This window comes from Cololabis saira, chromosome 16 (assembly GCF_033807715.1).
Source record: "Cololabis saira isolate AMF1-May2022 chromosome 16, fColSai1.1, whole genome shotgun sequence".
Taxonomy (NCBI): Eukaryota; Metazoa; Chordata; class Actinopteri; order Beloniformes; family Belonidae; genus Cololabis; species Cololabis saira.
In genome coordinates this window covers 22,025,234-22,044,401 of record NC_084602.1, presented here as the reverse complement: position 1 = coordinate 22,044,401, position 19,168 = coordinate 22,025,234, and the positions used below count along the sequence as shown (strand labels likewise).

The 19,168-nt window shown below is 39.8% G+C and overlaps 1 protein-coding gene across 1 annotated transcript; it reads right to left on the bottom strand.

Annotated features, from left to right (window-relative positions):
* Positions 1-288: 288 nt before the first annotated feature.
* On the bottom strand, positions 289-16,732 carry ivd (isovaleryl-CoA dehydrogenase). Its single transcript, XM_061743863.1, has 12 exons — positions 16,483-16,732; positions 13,986-14,075; positions 13,758-13,809; positions 13,464-13,633; positions 13,272-13,365; positions 7,276-7,406; positions 5,712-5,808; positions 5,000-5,093; positions 4,388-4,469; positions 4,161-4,265; positions 3,911-3,983; positions 289-714 (listed from the first exon to the last, which is right to left on the bottom strand). The coding sequence occupies exons 1-12, from the start codon at positions 16,609-16,611 to the stop codon at positions 581-583; spliced, it is 1,251 nt and encodes a 416-aa protein (XP_061599847.1). The 5' UTR covers positions 16,612-16,732; the 3' UTR covers positions 289-580.
* Positions 16,733-19,168: the final 2,436 nt, after the last annotated feature.

Here is a 19,168-nt window from a genome sequence, read left to right as displayed (position 1 = left end):
ATGAGGATTTGAACTACAGTTGCTTCACATACAATCAAAAAATGCACTTAGGTGAACATTTGAGTAAAATCCCATTTTTTTTGTATGTGTGTTAATCATAGTGATTATATGGAACATTAAGGCCTGATGAGCTCTGTTTACAGTCTGAAAATTGTCAATTTTCAAATCAATTGATTCCAGTAGCAACGGTTGTGGACTTCTGGTAAGACAGGAGTGTTTTAATCAACCTCCAGCCCCCGGCCCACTGATAATGTCCAATAATTACAATCTGCCATTCAGAGGTTAAAAACAGACTGTAAATGAGACCAGTTAGTTTTACCAGGAAAAAAAAAAAGAAACAAAAAAGCCACAGGAACAAGGCCACTCAACATGGATGGACTTGAAAACAGTTTTTTGCCAGGTTAGGTTGTGTTTTCACTGTTGACTCGAGTGATTTCATGTATAACATGTTTGAATAAATAATACCAGTGAACCGTGGGAGACAGAAACATCTTCAGTACTAAGGTCCTTGGTGTGAGTAACTGTTCATCCACAGCAAACCACTCAGTCTGTCCTAGTGAACGCAATTTCTCTGTCGTGCTTATTTGAACATGGTGTTGAAAGCTCGTCCAATGATGAGCCTGCGGACTTCACTCGTGCCTGCGCCGATTTCATACAGCTTTGCATCTCGTAGAAAACGGCCCACTGGGTAATCATTGATGTAGCCGTTCCCACCTGTTGATAGTAAATACAAATGATGCATCAGCTTACAGAGTACAGTTAGTCTGCAAAAACATGTCCTGTTTCGACCTGGTATTAACATCTGTTCTACGTCCAGTCACAAGACTTAAGTGCAGGTTTAAACGCTATCAAAATGCATTGGAGGATACATTAAGATGTGATCACTGAGACCACATTCAGAGTTGGTCTGGGCCACATTCTTGTGGTGGTGTAAACACAAATAGTCCTGGGGTTCGTTTCACAAAGCGGGTTATGTTGAACCAAAGCCAGGTTATTTAACCTGAAGCAAAAGGGTGTCCAGTTGAGTCGGTTTCAGAAAGTGAGCCTGTTACCATGATAACTGACTCTGTGGTGTAAACCTGGTCAAGAGCAGGATTAGTTCAACATATTTTATTTTTAGAGACATTTAAATAATAACATGTCATATTTGTGTCAGAAAAGTATATTGAGGATCCAAATAGATTATTATGCGGTCAAATCCACCATGACTTGTTCCCGTGACACCCTGATACCTGAAGAGCGTTGGGTCTTTTATTTTTTGTCACAGTCATCTTAGAATTTTATCCTTTGTATGTTTATACTTCACACAAAATATCTTGGATTGTTTATTTTATAAGCTGATATTTATTTGAAAATGCTCGTTTTACTAACGACGTGGATACTGAACAAACCTTTTTCTACTCCATTAGAAAGTAAATGATGCAGAACTGTGGGAAAAGTGGCCCGACTCGTACACACTCCCCCGCATTTTTACTTCCTTTTAACTCTCACAAATGTATCCAATCTAGTTTATTTTTTAAGTTTTCCAGTAGCCACAAGCTCAACAAGTATTTAACATTATTTAGAAAGCGTTAACCCTGATTTCTTTTAAATAATTAGTACCCTGCCGCCACTAGTTTCAGTAAAGACATTTCCCCTTTGAATTGGCCGGTGTGCCTGGATGAACTGACAGCGCTCATATTCCTGATTTAGGATGCTTGAATGATTTTAACTTTTTGTTTTTCCATTCCTGCAAAATGTTTTTAAAGTGAATACAACCAAACCTGTTATGTTTGAGTTACCTGTCTGCTATATGTTTAACAGATATAATCTTCAACCTTTACATTTTTTTTTCTTTTGCTCCCAGTATTGCGCCTACATAACAGTGAATATTGAGATCTACATTCATTTGTATTAATGAGAAACATTTGATATATTAATATTTCTATCGCTCTGCATCGTTCTCCCTCGTCATTTCTCTTTCTGCTGCTGAAGCAGCCGTGTTGCATTTTTGTCTGAATATGTGATTTAGTAATAAATATGACTGAATTCCAGTGGACTAAATTAGAAGGCTCACTTCTGCTTACTATCCGTTGCCATAGTGAATCACGGTATCGGAGCGAAACTGATGATGGCTTTTTATAGACACAGCAAGAGAGTCAACTGAACCAGCTCTGGACACCTTTCCTGGAACTAAAAACCTCAGGGTTTCTTAACTCAGAGTTTGTTGACTTCAAGTACATTTTTTGACTCAGAGTTTGTTGAACCTCCTTTGTGAAACACTGGCGCACAGTTTCTAACTGGAAGTTTTCTGTGAAATTACTGCTCAGTTAAAATGATAAAAAAGGAGCAGAAGACAAACAATGTTTGTTTTTGTTTGGGTATTATCGATTTCCACTCCAAGAAATGTGTTGTTCTCAGCAAAAATCCACTCATTGCTGCCTCTGTGGTGTTAATGTTTGTCAATTTCTGCAATAGTAAACGTATTATCGTGGGAATTAATGTTCGCTAGTTTGAAAATGGTACCACTTAAGGTGTAAAATCCATATACAAAATCCTTTAAATGAACAGTTTATGCTTCAGTAATTATCCCAGAACTTGTACACGCTGTGTAAGTGGAAAGGACTCACTGCCCAAATCAGTTTCCCTTTCAAATTCTGACACTTCTGTTTTGATCCATCTAAAGCCTTTTGTTGACTTTCATGTTTTTGGATGCATCCTCATTACCTTTATTGCTGTATGTGCAGATAACCTGTTAAATAAAGCTGAAAAAACAAAGATATTCTGACATACAGGAAGACGTATCATCACTCCCCTCATACAAATGACTGTGTCATTAACAGACTTGTGCAGACCTGGATGAGAAGCTGATGATGACCTTTAATTACAATCAGGTGTGTTGATGCGAGGAGACATCTAAAACATGCAGGACTGTGGCTTTTTTTTTTTTTATTTATTTATTTATTTATTTATAAAGATAAAGACATGGCTCAGGGGTGAATTTCTAATTTATTTAGCAAAAAAAAATAAAAAAATCAAAGGCTTGTTTTTAAGACATTCAAGGCCTGTTTAAAATAGGTATTAGATGCCATAATAGGTCCCCTTTAATTAGCACAGGTAAAATAGGAGAAAAAAAAAGATGCTCTCTGAGCCTGTGGGCATCTAGTCATCTAGTACGTGTATTGCCATGCAAGGAATGTTTGTGTCAATCTTTTAGGTGGCTGGTGTTACCCTGAGGGAAATACTGCTGGTAGTGTTCTCTATCCATCTGACCGAGCCGACACTAAAACACGTCGTTTTTCCTACGAGCAACAGCTCACACTCCTGTTTGGCGACAGGTTAATAACAAAAATCTTCTCGAGAAGAGTGTACTAGTCTAAAAAGCACTAAAATGATCCAGGAGCTTTTTTGGAGTAAATCTCACATTGAAAAGACATTTTTAAATAAATTGTTAGTATAATATCAGTCCTTGGTTTTGGGGAGGGGTCTCCGCTCATCACTTCAGAACTGCAAATTGATTAAGAGCCATTTTCATATACGGTACCAGATTAAATATTTGAGTACAATAATTACTTGAGTAAATTCTTACATAGGTTGACTTTAAACATTTGAGAACATCTGATTCTGACAACTATTGTTTGGCTATGATTTACCGTACAACAACTGACCTTACATTAACATCCAACAACTAATATTTTCTTCTGTTGGTTGTTTCTTAATGAACGGTTTAACAGGGTTAGACAGAAACCTTAGACCCGATTTAAGCTTCACTCCTTTATCACTGCTCATTAACCAGACTTTTAGAGCAGTTACGAGACAAATACGACCTGAATTATACGTTTCCGTTACTTTAAAATATCCCATATAATCATTAACAGTTCATTACTCAAGTTACATTAAAAAGGGACAGTTTTTTTTTCTAGGCACTTACCGAGACACTGAATGCCATCCAAAGCAACCTGAGTGGCATTCTCAGCACAATACAGGATGACTCCAGCGCAGTCCTGCAACAGCAAACATGTTAAACATTGTTAAACCTTGTTAAAAATTGAGAGACTACACAGCACATTCTAATAGTCTGTAAAACTCCTGTTGAGGTCAACATTTGTAGCAAAGTTGAAATATTTTCTTATCAGGATGCTGAAGGAAAAAATTAGGGATTAAACATGATTCATTCTCACTTTGGCACTGAAGTGTCCTTTGTCACAAGCTCGGGCCACGTTGTACAGATACTGCCGGCAGGAGCTCAGCCTGGTGTACATGTCAGCCATCTTGCCTTGCATGAGCTGTGGAGCAGATTGAGTAAGTTTAGACCGTCATATTCTGCATCTGCAGGCTTCACCTCTGAAGACCTTTTCATTAAAAATGATGATGCAATATCTGGCTCTTCTGAGGTTAATGACCAAACCTGAAAGTGTCCGATCTTCTGGCCAAATGCTTCTCTGATGTGCAGGTAGGGAACAGAATTATCCAACACAGCCTGCATGATCCTGAAAAGTAATATTAACGACAGACACAATTCTTTTTTAAGTTTCTAATATTACTTTCCATTACTTGCATTTTAACATTTCAAAATTAAAACACAGACAGCCTCAAAGTTTAACTAAAACTTTAGAGCCAAGTGGTTTGAAATAAATATATGCACCAAAATCAGCAACATTGGAGGGAAAAATGTATCCATGAAAGAAAACAAAAAAGAAAACAATGGCTCCTGGTAGGACCCTAATAAGTGTCAAAACAGACGGGGCTCCTTTAAATGGAAAGGTGAGCTAATTCATAGATGTTCATAACGTTCCTCGCACCCATCTCCAGTGTCATTTCTGACTACAAATATCCACGATGACAACAGCTGCAGGCTGACCTTCCAGACTTACACTGGCAACCCACAAACCAACGGATGACGACAAGGTGACTATACGGTAGATGGTAACCGCGCTACATTTGATGAACCATTTTCCTCCCACTGTACTTGCAGTCCAAGTATATTTTCCTGCTTTTGAAACAGTCTTAAACATCTTACCCAACAGGACCTGCCGCCAGTACCAGCCTCTCCAGATCCAACCCGCTCATCATCACATACACGCCTTTGTTCAGTGGACCCAGGATGTTCTCCTCTGTAACAGAAAGGCAGAAGATAATCACCATCTTGAATGATAACTTTTCAAAAGGGTTACAAATCGCAGTTTTAGAAACCATTAGGGGTGTAACGATACACTAATCTCACGATACGGTACGATACACGATATTGAGGTCACGATAACGATACGATATTATAGCAGTATTTTTTTTAACAACCTTGAATGAGGAACATATGACTGGAAAAAAATGGTCTTTTATTTGAAAAACACAAAATACAAAACAATGCTGTGCATTTGCCCTATTGTTACAGTTTGTAATGCTTTATAACTGTTTAAGTTTTAAAGAAAAAGCCAGGCCAACCATTTTCCACAAACAGAACTAAAAGTAGATGTCAGGTTTGCTTTATGCATCTTCAGTTTCAAACAAGTACAAATATTTTGCCACAAACTGAATAGTTTCTCTCATGTATGATTTGACTTTTTTCTTTTTTCGGATGCGCGTTACTAGTCAACACAATAGATTAATATTAATATTCCAATATCGCGATACACTTTTTCACCTCCACGACACGTATTGTGATGTTTTTGTATCACGAAATTTTGTGGCACGATATATTGTTACACCCTTAGAAACCATTCACTTTCAACTCATACCTGGAACTTTGCAGTCTTCAAAAATCAGCTCGCAGGTGTTGGACCCTCTCATGCCGAGTTTGTCGAGCTTCTGTGCTGTGGAGAATCCTGGCATGCCCTGAAGAACGCAGACAAACCCAAAAATCTTGCTTTCAACACTGATGATTTATTTTTCTTTCCCTTCACTTTCTTTCATTGCGATTTCCCAAACTGCAGTGTTGATCCCCAGAAAAGAGCTCAACGTGTCACATCCACTAAACCACAAGTACACTCCAGCCCAGAGGTAGTTAAGACAGTGACAGTTATCTCGTGATTTTACTTTATATGGCACTGCAGTGGATTTGAAGTAAAACAATAATGATGTGATAAAAGTTCCAGGTTTCATTTAAGAAGTTTCATAAAAACCCAGCATTAACTTTTAGGAATCAAAGCCATTTGTCCATTAACATCCACTCATTAGGTTGTAAGCGGAGGCCCAGGCCTCCCTTTCCCTGGTTAACTCCTCTTCTTCCAGGGCGAATACCAAAGCAGGGCATTCTTGTTCTCAAAAACTGGGAACCATACATGAGTTATACTTTGCTGCAAATTCTCCAGCTGAAGACCATCAAACTGGACCCCCATCTGTCCCGTGGCTGCAAATACAAATTGTGTCCGTGAAGGTCTTGGAGAACTGAGTCCTGTCGATATTAGACCTAAAAGATTACAACTATTTTAAGCAAATTACCTACAACTGGATAAGCTCAAACTTATTTGGACAGTTAGTCTGCCTGGTGTGCTCCATTTTATCTTTACTTCAAGGCAATGAAGGAAATAAAATATCAAGTTGGCATTTGGCAGCCGTTTGGCTGCCAAGTTTACTTAGAGGCACTCAAGATCAAGATAAGTGAAGGGGAAATAAAAGCCCAACATAAATCTAAACTAGAGTGCAAAAACCTTGGATTTGGCCAAATCGGACATAGAGAAGAAAAGGAACACCAAAACACGCTACATCATGTCCCAAACACGATGATGGGAGTGTGATGGTATGTCTGCCAGTGGAATGGTTCATTGATGATGCAACGGCTACACACAACAAGTGATGAATATGTCTGCAGCCTCTGCTCAGATTCAGCCAAGTGCTACAACAATGGTTGCCAATGGATAACAACCCTAAACAACATGCAAAATCAACTCAATACTTTTTTTATTTTTATTTTTAAGGCAAAGAAATGGAATATTCAAGTTATTTGTCTGATCTTGTCCTTATAGATGGCTACAGTGAAGGTCTGGTAAAGCATCTTTAGGGAGGAAACTCAGAGTTTGGTGATATCCATTGGCTTCGAGCCTCAAGCAGCTATTAACTGCAAATTATTTTTTTTAAATCAAAGCATGAAAATATATGGTTATCTTTACAGTTATGTTGCTTTCACCTGAAGTTAAATCTGAAAGTCTAAACTTTTATCACATCCACCTAATTTTATTTCAAATCCACAGTGCTGGTGTATAAAAGGCAAAATCTTAAAAATTGTCACTGTGCCAAAACCTTCTGGACCTCACTGTAAACTACAAGGCAGGGAAGATCATGCCTGCAGACACCAGGATTTACCTTTTCAACAATAAAAGCTGTGATGCCTTTTTGATGCGCCTTCGGATCCGTCTTGGCATACACAATGAGCACGTCGGCATCTGGGCCGTTTGTGATCCAAAACTTGTTGCCATTCAGAACATAGTGGTCACCTGGATAAACAAGAGAGGATATGCAGTAAAGCCTGGAAAAAAAATAAAATAGAAAACAGAACTGAGCCTTAAGAAAGCACCTATCTGGGTCCAAAGAACCCCCTACTGTAAGGAAAAGAAAAAAGGAGACCTCAGACTGAAATCAAGAGACGAAATGTTTCTCTTCTTATCCGTCAACTTGAACAGATACACAATACAGTCTTTGGCCTCATGTATTATATACAATCACTTGAATTTACTGCAGTTCTGACTCAACACACTTTTAAGAAAACAACATTTAAAAACGTACCCCTGAGCAACAGTCTGGACAACCAGCACACTTACTGAGTCAGTTACCCGGAAGTCTAACAACATTAGTGTTATTGCCAAAATACCCACAGATGCACCTGTGCAAATGTATAATGGGAAGATAACAGATTTCAGATGACATTTCCTTAGAAGATATGTACGCAAACATGTGAATAATTTCCCCAGAGTTGATTCTTGACCCTTCACTCCTCCACGATGCAGTTCATGATTCACTATAACTCCTCTTTTCTGGGGCTGAAATGACCAACAACCGCATCAACACAAGCAACACAGATCGGCCCATGTAAATCTGAGACTGTTGACCACTGGCAGCAACAAGCTTTAAAGAGCATATTGCAGGTTGGAGACCCCTGTGAATCAATGTGTAGGAAAATAATGTAGGAACTGAATTTTCATTGAAATACGCATAAATATATACTACAGTGACCTCTGGAGTTGTTTTTGTGAGAGTATTTTACTTCCGCATCTGAAAAAGTTGAACCGGAAGTGACGTCGCATTGGGGAGCGCGGTGAATTCAACAATAGGAAAAATAATGGATCTTAATGTTAGTTGTGACACTGAAGAGGTTGTGAATGTGTATTCACACCAATATGACGGGCCACAGCCTTATAATTAAGAACCCGTTAGGCCCCCCACGTTCTTTTGATTGACAGCTGAAACTCGCTTTTTAAAAGGCTGATTTATGTGTCCGCGTTACACCAACGCAAACCCTACGGCGTGGGTTACGCAGCGACGCACCAAACGCTGCGTGCGCCGCGTACCCTACACCGTAGGCTACGCCGTCGATTTTACGCGGAACCATAAATCCGCCTTTATTCACTACAGCACCCGCCCGTGCTCCTGAAAGAAACTCCGAAAATAACTCCTAAAAGATGGGTGAGTACTTGTAATCTGTCTACGTTTGTACTTTCTAAACAGAAAACAGGCTTATTATCTTCTCTTTTTTCTGATTAAAGCATCCGAAATAGCCGGGTATTTTTAAAACCGAATACTTCCCCCCCTTCGTTTATCCACATTACATCGTTGTTAAAAAAAAAAAACCTTCCACACAGAACCGAAGATATGCGTTTTCGACCACTTTCATAAGCATTCCAAACGTGTAGATCATCTGGTCTTCCAGCCTCCGGGCCGCCTCTGTTGCGCCGCTTCCCCGGGATCCGCGCCTCCTCCTCGGGCAACGAGCTGGAGTTTCCCCGTGTCCGCCGCGGAGCTGCCGCGTTAATCGACGCAGCCCATCTGCAGCCCTGCTGCGCGTCGCCGCGTACCCTACGGCGTAGGCTCTGCGTCGGTGTAACGGTGTCAAGAGCAGAGACCATTTATTTAATAAATAGCTTGGAGGACAGATGGTGGATCATCTGTAGTTCTGGATCGCACGTTAGACGTCAGACTCAGATCAGATTTGTTGTTGTTTTGGAGCATAATGTGACGTTCGAAAAACCAAAACTCCGGTTGTCTCTGTTTACACCAGGTCTACACGCATCTACATAAACAGAGTTTTCAAAAATCTTCCCTTTGCCTGGAGTTTTTTTAAACATTCGTTTATTTGCGTTTTCATGTGGATGACAGGTCCAAACGTAGGAAAATATCTTCGGTTTAGCAGATACCCGGCTACGTGTGTACGGGGTCTGGGCAGTCAGATGGGGCAGCTGTGGAGACGTCTCCCTGGTTAACAGAGTAGGCGCAGTAGCTTATCAACTCTAACTAAATGCAGATATCTTTACTAGGATTCCTGTTTATCGCAGCATATGTCCAAAGTGATTGGTTACAAAGAGCACATTTTGCTTCAGCATAAATATACTGTAGGTTTAAACATTGGTGTTGTAATTCAAAAACGCATCTATGTGCTTTTAACCTTTTTTTATTTCAATAATGATCTGGGGCCTCATCTATAAAGCTTGCTTGCGCAGAAAAAGCGGCTGAAAGTTGCGGAAGCCGCCATCTACGCAAAGCCTCGGATCTAAAAAGAAAAAACTAACCGAAAAATCTGCGTATCCCTACGGCAACCAGGACCCTCCCGTAAGAACCTACTTAAGACACGGGGAACTGGCGACGCAGGCTGTGAGGTGGTGAAATGAAGCCAGATTCATGTCATACTCTTAATAATGTCATCACATATCACAACATATATCGGACCCCCATATATCGGGGGGATGGCTGCCGCTCCGAGCCCACTACTCCACGCCGAAGAGGAAAAAAGAAAGTGTTCTGATTAAAATAAGGAAAGTTGGACTATATAACAATTGCGTTCATAAGGATAAAGTTTTAAAAAAAATAAAAATTAAAGAAATAGTCTCTTCTCCCCGTGTGTGTCTGCCTGTCATGCACGGGTACGTGCGCTCATGTTGTTTACTTTTAAGCCGGAATTATGGTTCTGCGTCACACCAACGCAGAGCCTACGCCGTAGGGTCCGGCGTAGGTGCGCGTCGCCGCGTACCCTACGCCGTAGGCTCTGCGTTGGTATAACGCGGAACCATAAATCAGCCTAGAGCAGCTCTGAGGGGAGACGGGAGGGAGGAGAGGGAGCGGGGGCTGCCGGGCCACCGTCCCGAGTGTCTTGATGATTTGCTGAGCCTACTGTTAGTTTTTAAACTGTAAAAAGTGGGGGGGGAGAAATATTACATTTTGAAAAGTGGGGGGGACATGTCCCCCCTGTTCCCAGTGGAAATTGCGTCATGCGATCGTGGCACTAACGGGCAGCAACGACGTGCTGCCACTCACTCGCTTTATTTTATACTATTTATATACTTTTTCTACTTTTACTGTGACCACAAAATAATCTCGTTTCACTGTCCTCTCTCCACATCATCCACAACATCTAGATCTCAGATCTCAGCGAAATTCAGTGGCACGGTGGCTCGACACGTTCATTCATTCTGACGCATTCATCCCTAACAGGCTGCAGGAAGCCACTGCGCATGCTCAGTAGGCTCATCTATATGGATTTATGGGCGTGTTGAGGGCGGGATATGGGGCGGATTCAGCTGCGCAGCTTTCCAGGTGGACTGTGATTCATAAAGGGAACATTGCGTGGAAGTCTGCGTGCACGCGGTTTTATAGATCCGGATTTTTTTTTGCGCCCGCCATTTTCGGCTTTCGGGCGTACGTGCACTTTTAGTATGAATCCTACGCACTCCATTTTAAATGAGGCCCCTGGAAATATCCAACACTTAAGCAAAGTATCTTGACTTTAAAGGGAGTCATTTCGACATTTAAAGTCCCCTTTCTTTCAGAAGCTGACAGAGTTTCCACCAACAAGTGTTGCCATTCTTACTTCAAGGCAACGCAAGGCAGGTTTTTTGTATGACACAATTCAACAACAAGGTGATTCAGGGACATTAAAACAGCTCATAGTAGAAATAAAAATCATGATTTAAGTTTAAGCAAAAAGGACTAGAATAAAAGCAAAAAGTTATACAAAAACACTCAATATTTTGGTATACATCCAGACTCAAACCAGATGGGACTCCAACCCAAGTAAAGTTTACAGGACTCAAACCTGAGAGCCTCTAACCCAAACTTCAGAAGGTCCTCGTGTTGGTTTGCAAATTACAACAAAGATGGGAGACGGAAGTTACCTGTACCTCCACTCTGGACCAGAACCCTGTGATGTGCAGTCAATGGAGCACCTTTTCCTGACACCTAACCACTCAGGAGGTCACATGATTCCAGTCTGGAGTGGAGGTCTGTGGAGCTCTAAAAGTGGATATATAGTCAGGTGTGTGCACAGGCACCGCTGCCACTACCGTAATGCAGCATATATCCAGAGGTGCTGCTTGCCAACAAGCATACCAGGCAAATGATCGGGGTGCCGAGCCAGAAGGAGGCCCAGAGGGCCGATCAACTTTTTATCACAACAGAGCAGCGACAATGTGACTCCCTGTAGGGGCCCCGCCTCTAGCTCGCACTTGGGCAGCAAGCGCTGCATCTTATGTAAACAAACCTGATGAGAGGCAGTCTATCAAAATGAAGAGAAGTTATCCATCTGGCAGTGAGAAATTAAAGAAAAAAAACGTGTGGAGCAAAAACGATAAGCAGATAATACATAAACTAATTTAGCTCAGAGTACCTCAGTCTGTCACAGTAAAGACACCTGCAATTAACTTGTTTACTCAGCTAGCAGGCTAAAAAATAAAGTAGCTATGTTGGAAAAAACTCATCCTTCAGCCAAGAAATAAAACCTGTGTCCAGTTAAACTTAACTGTGAAGCTAAGAATGGTAAGTTACAGAATTAATTGATGAGATATTTAGAAAATGTCGTACTAAGGTGGTGCTTGTGTTTTATTTTGAAACAATACAAATGTGCACTATTTAAGAAAATGTTTTACTTTCACAATTTGTTTTTAAGTGTCTGATTATTTATTTATATAAGCTAGATTAGTTAGTTGGAGGGCCCCCCTGGGAATTTTTGCCAAGGGCCCAAGAGACTCTAGAACCACCTCTGTTCTTCTCAGCATTCAGGATCCGTTGGAATTACGTTGATAGTGTAAACGGTCAAAGAGTTATGGTATTTCATGCGTGTCAATATCCAGTGGCTACGGACCCCACAGAGGGAGGTAGTTGAGGAACAGGACCCTCCTGTTCTCCACCGTCTGCAGCAAGCTGCCCCTGGAAACTTCTCTGACCAATGGCGACCATGTTGAAGGCTGCACCAGGTGGCATCTTGGGATTTGATATCAAATTAGTCCAAGTAGGACTATACAAGATTTCAAATTTCAATATAAAGTGGTGTTTGAGGTTTTGACATGCAACTCCAACTGCAGCGCCCCCTACTGTTGGATTTCTGCTCCTGTTGTGTAAATGCAATGTACCAAGGTTGATGATGTTTGGACATTGCAGTCAGAGGATACTGGTCTATGAGTCTGAGTTAAAGATGGGGAGACTGGATGGTTGTAATTTAACCTGGGTCTGTGATGAAACAGCTGAATGATTTAGAATTAGGCAGACCCAAAATGACAGGGATGCATGAGTTTTGATAAGGTAATCGTTTCAGAGACCCAAATATATACTATCAAACACACACTTTCTTTCATAGCTATGTTCCTTTTGAGTGTAAAAGCTCTACTCAAAGTTGCCACAGACATCTGTGTGCAAGTGGTGAAGACTGCACAGTCATCAGCCGCTAATTTTACATAACCAACAGTTATGACAGAATGACTATCAGCAGCGACTTATTGAGCCAAACTAATCCATCAGCTGAACACCTGCAAGTGTCCAACATAAGTGTCTTTTCAGTAATTTTAGCACAAAGCACGTATGAACTAATTTTCCACAAACAACTAGCTTCGGTATCTTACCACAATGATAATAATTCAAACGTGCTCCAAATGTTGCAGCAGCTGATTTGATGTTGTGACTGACTATTCGACTGGAGGAATCCAGTGAGCAGAAAAGTGAAACAAGAACAGCATCCCATTTTACAAGGACGCAAATGTTAATAATCAATATTTTAAAAGGTGCTCCTGTGCCAAAGATATGTACGAAATGAAACCCGCTGATTTAAATTCCAGGCGTACATCACAAACATGGAGGAGTGAGTGGCTGCTTTTGTGTCCTACCTTTCTTTGTGGCTTTCAGTTTCATGGAAACAACATCAGAGCCGGCATTAGGCTCACTCATGGCCAGAGCTCCTATATGCTCCCCTGTCATCAACTGGCAACAGGTGAGACACAGATCAAACATTAACATCCATTTAGCTTTTGTTTTAGGGCTTATAAGTCACACGCAGTGTAGAAATCCAAGGTCCTGACCTTTGGCATGTACTTCTCCTTCTGTTTCGGATTGGCGTGACGCACCATCTGGTTGACGCAAAGATTCGAGTGGGCGCCGTAACTTAGAGCGATGGCTGCCGACACCCGCGACATTTCCTCCATAACAATGACGTGATCCAGGTAGCCCAGTCCTGTGCCTCCATCTTCCACTGCAAGGATCATATCACGTGAGGCGAGCATTAGTTTATGGACAGAACGCCAAACGAGCCGTTTCTTGCTTGCAATTCTGATTGTATGGAGCTCCATCTGCATTTAACGCAACAGGTGTCATACCTGGAGCAGTGATCCCCAGCAGTCCCATCTCCCCCATGGCTGTCCAATAATCCTGGGAAAGCAACAATCCAAAAGGTTACCAGAGGAGAAAACCTGCCTTTATCGTGTTGCATATGTGTTGTGGAAAGAAACCACAAACAGACAATTTTCCATTTAACACAAACATGTTATATTTTTAATATGCCATTGCGTGGTTTGAGGTAGACCTTCAGTGGTGTTTCAACTCACCTTCATTCCCGGAAACTCATTTTTCTTGTCAATCTCATCGGCATATGGTGCAAGTTTTTCAGCGCAGAATTTACGAACAGTGTGCCTCAGCTGTGAAAAGGAGAGAATAACTTAAACTCTAATAACATACACATTTCAGTAGAAAGAAGTTAATTAAGACAGTTAAGTGCTAGTGTTACGTTTGCCATTTGGATAGAGGTGAACGTCACATAAAGTGAGGTACGATGTCAAACCCCTCAGAATGCATAATCCCATCAATCTTTCTGTGTACTAACGAGAGATGTTGCTGTTACTTTACACTGAAATGCTCAAAATGAGAGGCTGCCGTTTCCAGAGGTGGCATGAATGTTGCTGCATTTAAAACACAAGCAGCTTCATTAAGTGTTTAAGTTGCCACCAGTTGAAGAGACGCGAGGACGTTATCAAGTCAAAGGGGAAGGAGAAGGAACCGGTGCAGCAAACTCTGAGGTCAGCTTTACAGGAATGCGAGAAATTCCCTAAAGAAAACTAGAAGGTCACAGCAAAAAACAGACACAATTGCCAAATTCCTTGTTCCGGATAAATATTCTGAACAGCAGTATAGTTGAATGAAGGCTCACCGCCGAAGAGACATGATAAAGGTTCGTTTTTTTTATCTCTCCCCCTTTTTATTCATCTATTTTTTTTATTTATACTGTGCAGTTTTGTTACTTAAATATTACTTAGAATAATTTTCATGTATTTGTCATTATTTTGTGTGGATTTTTTTTTTGTTAAAAAAAGAAAAAACAATAAAAAAAAAAAAAAAAAAAAAAGAGACATGATAAAGAAACTGAGTGTCATTCAAGGTTAGTAGAACAAAAAGCTTTTTCTAAAATAAGTCTGACGCGTGATCATTGCTGGGTATTGGCTTATAAGCCCAGTTATTGGTATCAGAAAGGGGAAAAATAAAATGTTTGATGGGATAATACTAATGACTCTAAAAAGCATTGTGTTAATTTTCTAAAAGTAGCCAAATCTGTAGTAAGATGACCCCCCAACATTAAAGAAACTGCAACAAATTACAGTTGACTCTTGCACCTGTTGATCAGGCCGACTTGCCACATCCTATTGTCTTAATGTTTTTCAATGTTATTGTATTTATATTTATTGTACATATTTATTGTATTGTTATTATGCAATTTTATATAACTTTTTTTATTTTTTTATTTTTTAGCACTCCCCTTCCCCTCAAAGTGCTTATGCTCTTTGTTCAGGCTGCATTTGTAAATAAAAATGTGTTCTTAAATACCTTGCCTGGGTAAATAAAGGCAAAATGAAAAAAAAAAAAAAAAAAAAAAAAAAAAACACAAAAAAAAAACCACCAGATCCACTGCAGAGATCAATGTTTCAATTTGTTATATTAACTAGATGTGCATAAATAGAAACAAGCTCTATTGGAAATCAACACACTTGTACCTTGGAGTGGACAATTATTAGTATTGACTTTACTTTTTTTTTTTTATTTTTATTTATGGGTTTGTTATTATATACATATATTTTGGAGTGAATAATTATGTTGTTTTCTCTTGTCTTATTTGCTTAATACTTAAGTATAATGTGTACAAATGTTTTATGCAGCTGAAAAGGGAAAAAGAAAGAAGAAAATGTATGTGGTGTATTGTTGTTGAAAACTAAATAAAAATTAAGTTCCAAAAAAAAAAAAACTGTACATCTATTACCAGGACACGTTGAGACTTTTATGAACAATTTGAGCAAAAAAATTGCATAGATTATGAACCCGAGATATTAAATTATCTTTTTCTTAAAATAAAAAAAAATAAAAAATAAATCAATCACACTTCATTTCATGAACTGTCTTTACAGGTACATCTAACTCCATAAAGGAGTCAGATCATGTGACAGAGCCTTTTATCCAATCAAAGACTGTGTATGAACTCCACCCCCGGTCAAGTGCAGGTCCAGTCTCCACAGTACCACTGTTTCTGCCAACAACAATCACAATAAACTTGAGCAGTCTTGACAGAAATACACGACTCCTCCACGCTGCTCTAGCTGTCAATGACAAGCTTTTAACCTTCAAAATAAACCAATGCGGTTGTTTACTTAATATCCAAGTAGGGTTTTTTTCAGTGTTCTATTAGTGCCTAGGTAAACATAAAAAAAAATGAATTTTGTTATTAAAAAAAGGGTAGTTTATCCAATAAGTTACTTTGAAAACAGATTATAAAGTAGCAGTGGACGTCAATATCTGAAGGCTGATTTATGGTTCTGCGCACCAACGCAGAGGCTACGCGGCGACGCGCACCGTACGGTGCGTGTCGCCGCGTACCCTACGGCGTAGCCTCTGCGTTGGTGTTAGTTCAGGCTTGACTGCTCCTGTTATGTCACCACGTCATGTTAAATAACTTTGTCTCTGGGAGTCATTGAACACGTGGGAACACAAAAGCAGAGGTAAAAGACTTTGTAGATGTTTTATCCACATTGGTGAGTGTGTTAGCAGCTGGGGCTAGCTGACCTGGACCTGCTCATCAGTGAGTCCGTTCACCACGTCGTCCACCGGGATGGCGGCCCCGGCGCAGCCTCTCCTCCCCGCCGGGCTGAACAACCTGGAGCCGACGCGAAGGCTGTTTCTGACCGCAAACATAGTGGCGTTTTTGTTTCAAAACGGGGAGAAATAATAACCCTTGAGCTGAGATGACTGGTAGTCCACCAGAGACTGTCTCTGAAGAGCAGGACGCTTCACTCTGACGCTTTTTCACAGCACCAAAAACCTGATTCACGCTCCTTCTCCCTTCATATTAGCGCCGTGTAATCAGCTGTGTTCCCTGCAGCGCCACCAGGTGGTAGTGTCGCCAACCGTCCCTTGAAAAACGGAATCGTCCCGTATTTATAAACTTAGTACGCGCCCAGTATGGAGCTGAAAAGCGACGCACTTTGTCCCGTATTACTGTGAGAATCAAACAATACAGGACTGTCTCAGAAAATTATAATATTGTGATATAGTTCTTTATTTTCTGTAATGCAATTAAAAAAACAAAAATGTCATACATTCTGGATTCATTACAAATCAACTGAAATATTGCAAACCTTTTATTATTTTAATATTGCTGATTATGGTTTACAGTTTAAGATTAAGATTCCCAGAATATTCTAATTTTTTTAGATAGGATATTTGAGTTTTCTTAAGCTGTAAGCCATGATCAGCAATATTAAAATAATAAAAGGCTTGCAATATTTCAGTTGATTTGTAATGAATCCAGAGTGTATGACATTTTTGTTTTTGTAATTGCATTACAGAAAATCACAATATTCTAATTTTCTGAGACAGTCCTGTAGTCATACAATGCCAATTGAAAATGGCATTGAGCTGCTGAGTTCATAAGTAATTTTTTTTTTTTGTTTTACTACAACTGTAGCCTACAGTCATGGCCTTTGAGGCACAAATAAGTTTAAAAGTTTTCTACACCATCCTTGCCAATATTCAAAAAACATTTAAAGAACTTTCTTATTGTTTCATCTTTGTAGTGTTTATTATTTAATCTGAGTAACATTTTCTTTTGTGTGTTTTGTTTTTTTACTCCCCCTTGTGTAGCTTTTGTTTTGTTTTTTATTCATATATGGAAAGGATTCTATAAAAGCCACCAGGCTTCTTCCTTTTCTTGCATGTTATTTCAATGTTTTTTCATTTTTTGTTCAATTTGTCTGATATTGCTAAATAAATAAACCTAAATAAACCTAAACCTAAACCTAAACCTATACAGACTTTTCTGATTGCACTAAAAATGCGCACTATTACAGAATGGATGTTGTGCTTTCTTTCTATTGTTTTATATTGATTTATACAATTTTAAGTTAAGCAGGACAGGTTTCTGTTTAAGAAAGATACTTATTTTATTCAGTTCATTTTGTTATTTTGTATTAAAGTGAATTGCTAGATAATAATTTGTTTTCCATGTGTTCATGGCATTCAAAAATATGCACCCAATTCAGGTTTGAGTCAAATAGTTAAAAAATCGTTTCACTCACAAAAAAGGGGCTAAAAAAAAATTCACCATGCCAGGAAGCGTGAAGGCAATCGGGTTTGCCGATGAGGTGTCCCTTATTTATTTTTCAGGGAGTTGGCAACCCTGCCAGGTGGACACAAATGTAAATCAACTTATAAGGGCGTGAAAAGTATAATACAACAGGAGCGTTATAAAGAATGACGATAATGCTTAAAAAATACATTAAAAAGAAGCAAAGAATATTAAAGTAAATGTGCAATAGATAAAGTCAAATAAAAAATAAAAATAAAGCATGTTATTTACAAACTTATGGGCTTATTAATTGATGTACATTGGATATAGTTTTAAATAATGAATTGTCTCCCCCAAATGAGCAATGTCCTTAACTAGAATATAATAGAATATATTCATCCTGGGGGCACGGTGGCGCAGCTGGCAGTGCAGACGTCTCACAGCTAGAAGACTGTGGTGTTCAATTCCCGCCGGAAGGGAAGCAGATGAATATATTACTCACCATCTCCCAACTCCTGAGCAATACCCAGGACTGACTTAGGTAGGAGCAGTGGGTGATCAAAATGGGGAAAAATCAGGGATACAAAGAATATATTCATCTGATAAAGCTAGATGTATTTCTTTATTTCCTGTTTTCACAGAAAACAAAATGTTTTCAACCCCTGCCTCTTGTGGATAAGATAAGAATCTGGGGTGGGATTTCAGTGAGGCAGTGGAACACACCTGGTTCTCATTCAGTGGAACCACTGGGACCTTTACCTTGGACCACCAGAGTAGTATGCCACCTCTCTCCCAGAGCTCCAATTAGGAAGAGGTGACGTCCTGGTACTAAGAGCCCTAGAAGTGGCCTGTGGTTGTTGTTAAAGCAGCAGCTGAATGACTACAGACAGAAACAGGAGACCAGGCAGTCTGGCGCACCAGGAGGGAGAGCACTGGAAACCAAAGGCTGAACTGGTTCCTACTGCTCCGCCTCAGAACCTTGACATTCTCTCTGTTGCTATGAGGTTAGTCAACATCAACAGAGAGAGAATGCCACTTTCTCTACTTTATTAGTATGACTCATGATTCCCTAAATCTTAATCATGCACATCTAATTCAGTTGGATTGTTACTCTTTTATCATGCTTATAGTACAGCGCTGCAATAACATTTTATAGTCTATACCTTACTGTAAATCATGATATTG

What these genes read in the sequence shown, in the direction of transcription:
- ivd (XM_061743863.1), bottom strand. Translation starts at nt 16,611, where the DNA reads ATGTTTGCGGTCAGAAACAGCCTTCGCGTCGGCTCCAGGTTGTTCAGC. An exon ending in AGGAGAAGTACATGCCAAAG is followed by an intron (nt 13,366 to 13,463) that starts GTCAGGACCTTG and finishes ACCTGTTGCCAG; the next exon opens with TTGATGACAGGGGAGCATAT. An exon ending in CTGGCGGCAGGTCCTGTTGG is followed by an intron (nt 4,470 to 4,999) that starts GTAAGATGTTTA and finishes ATTACTTTTCAG; the next exon opens with GATCATGCAGGCTGTGTTGG.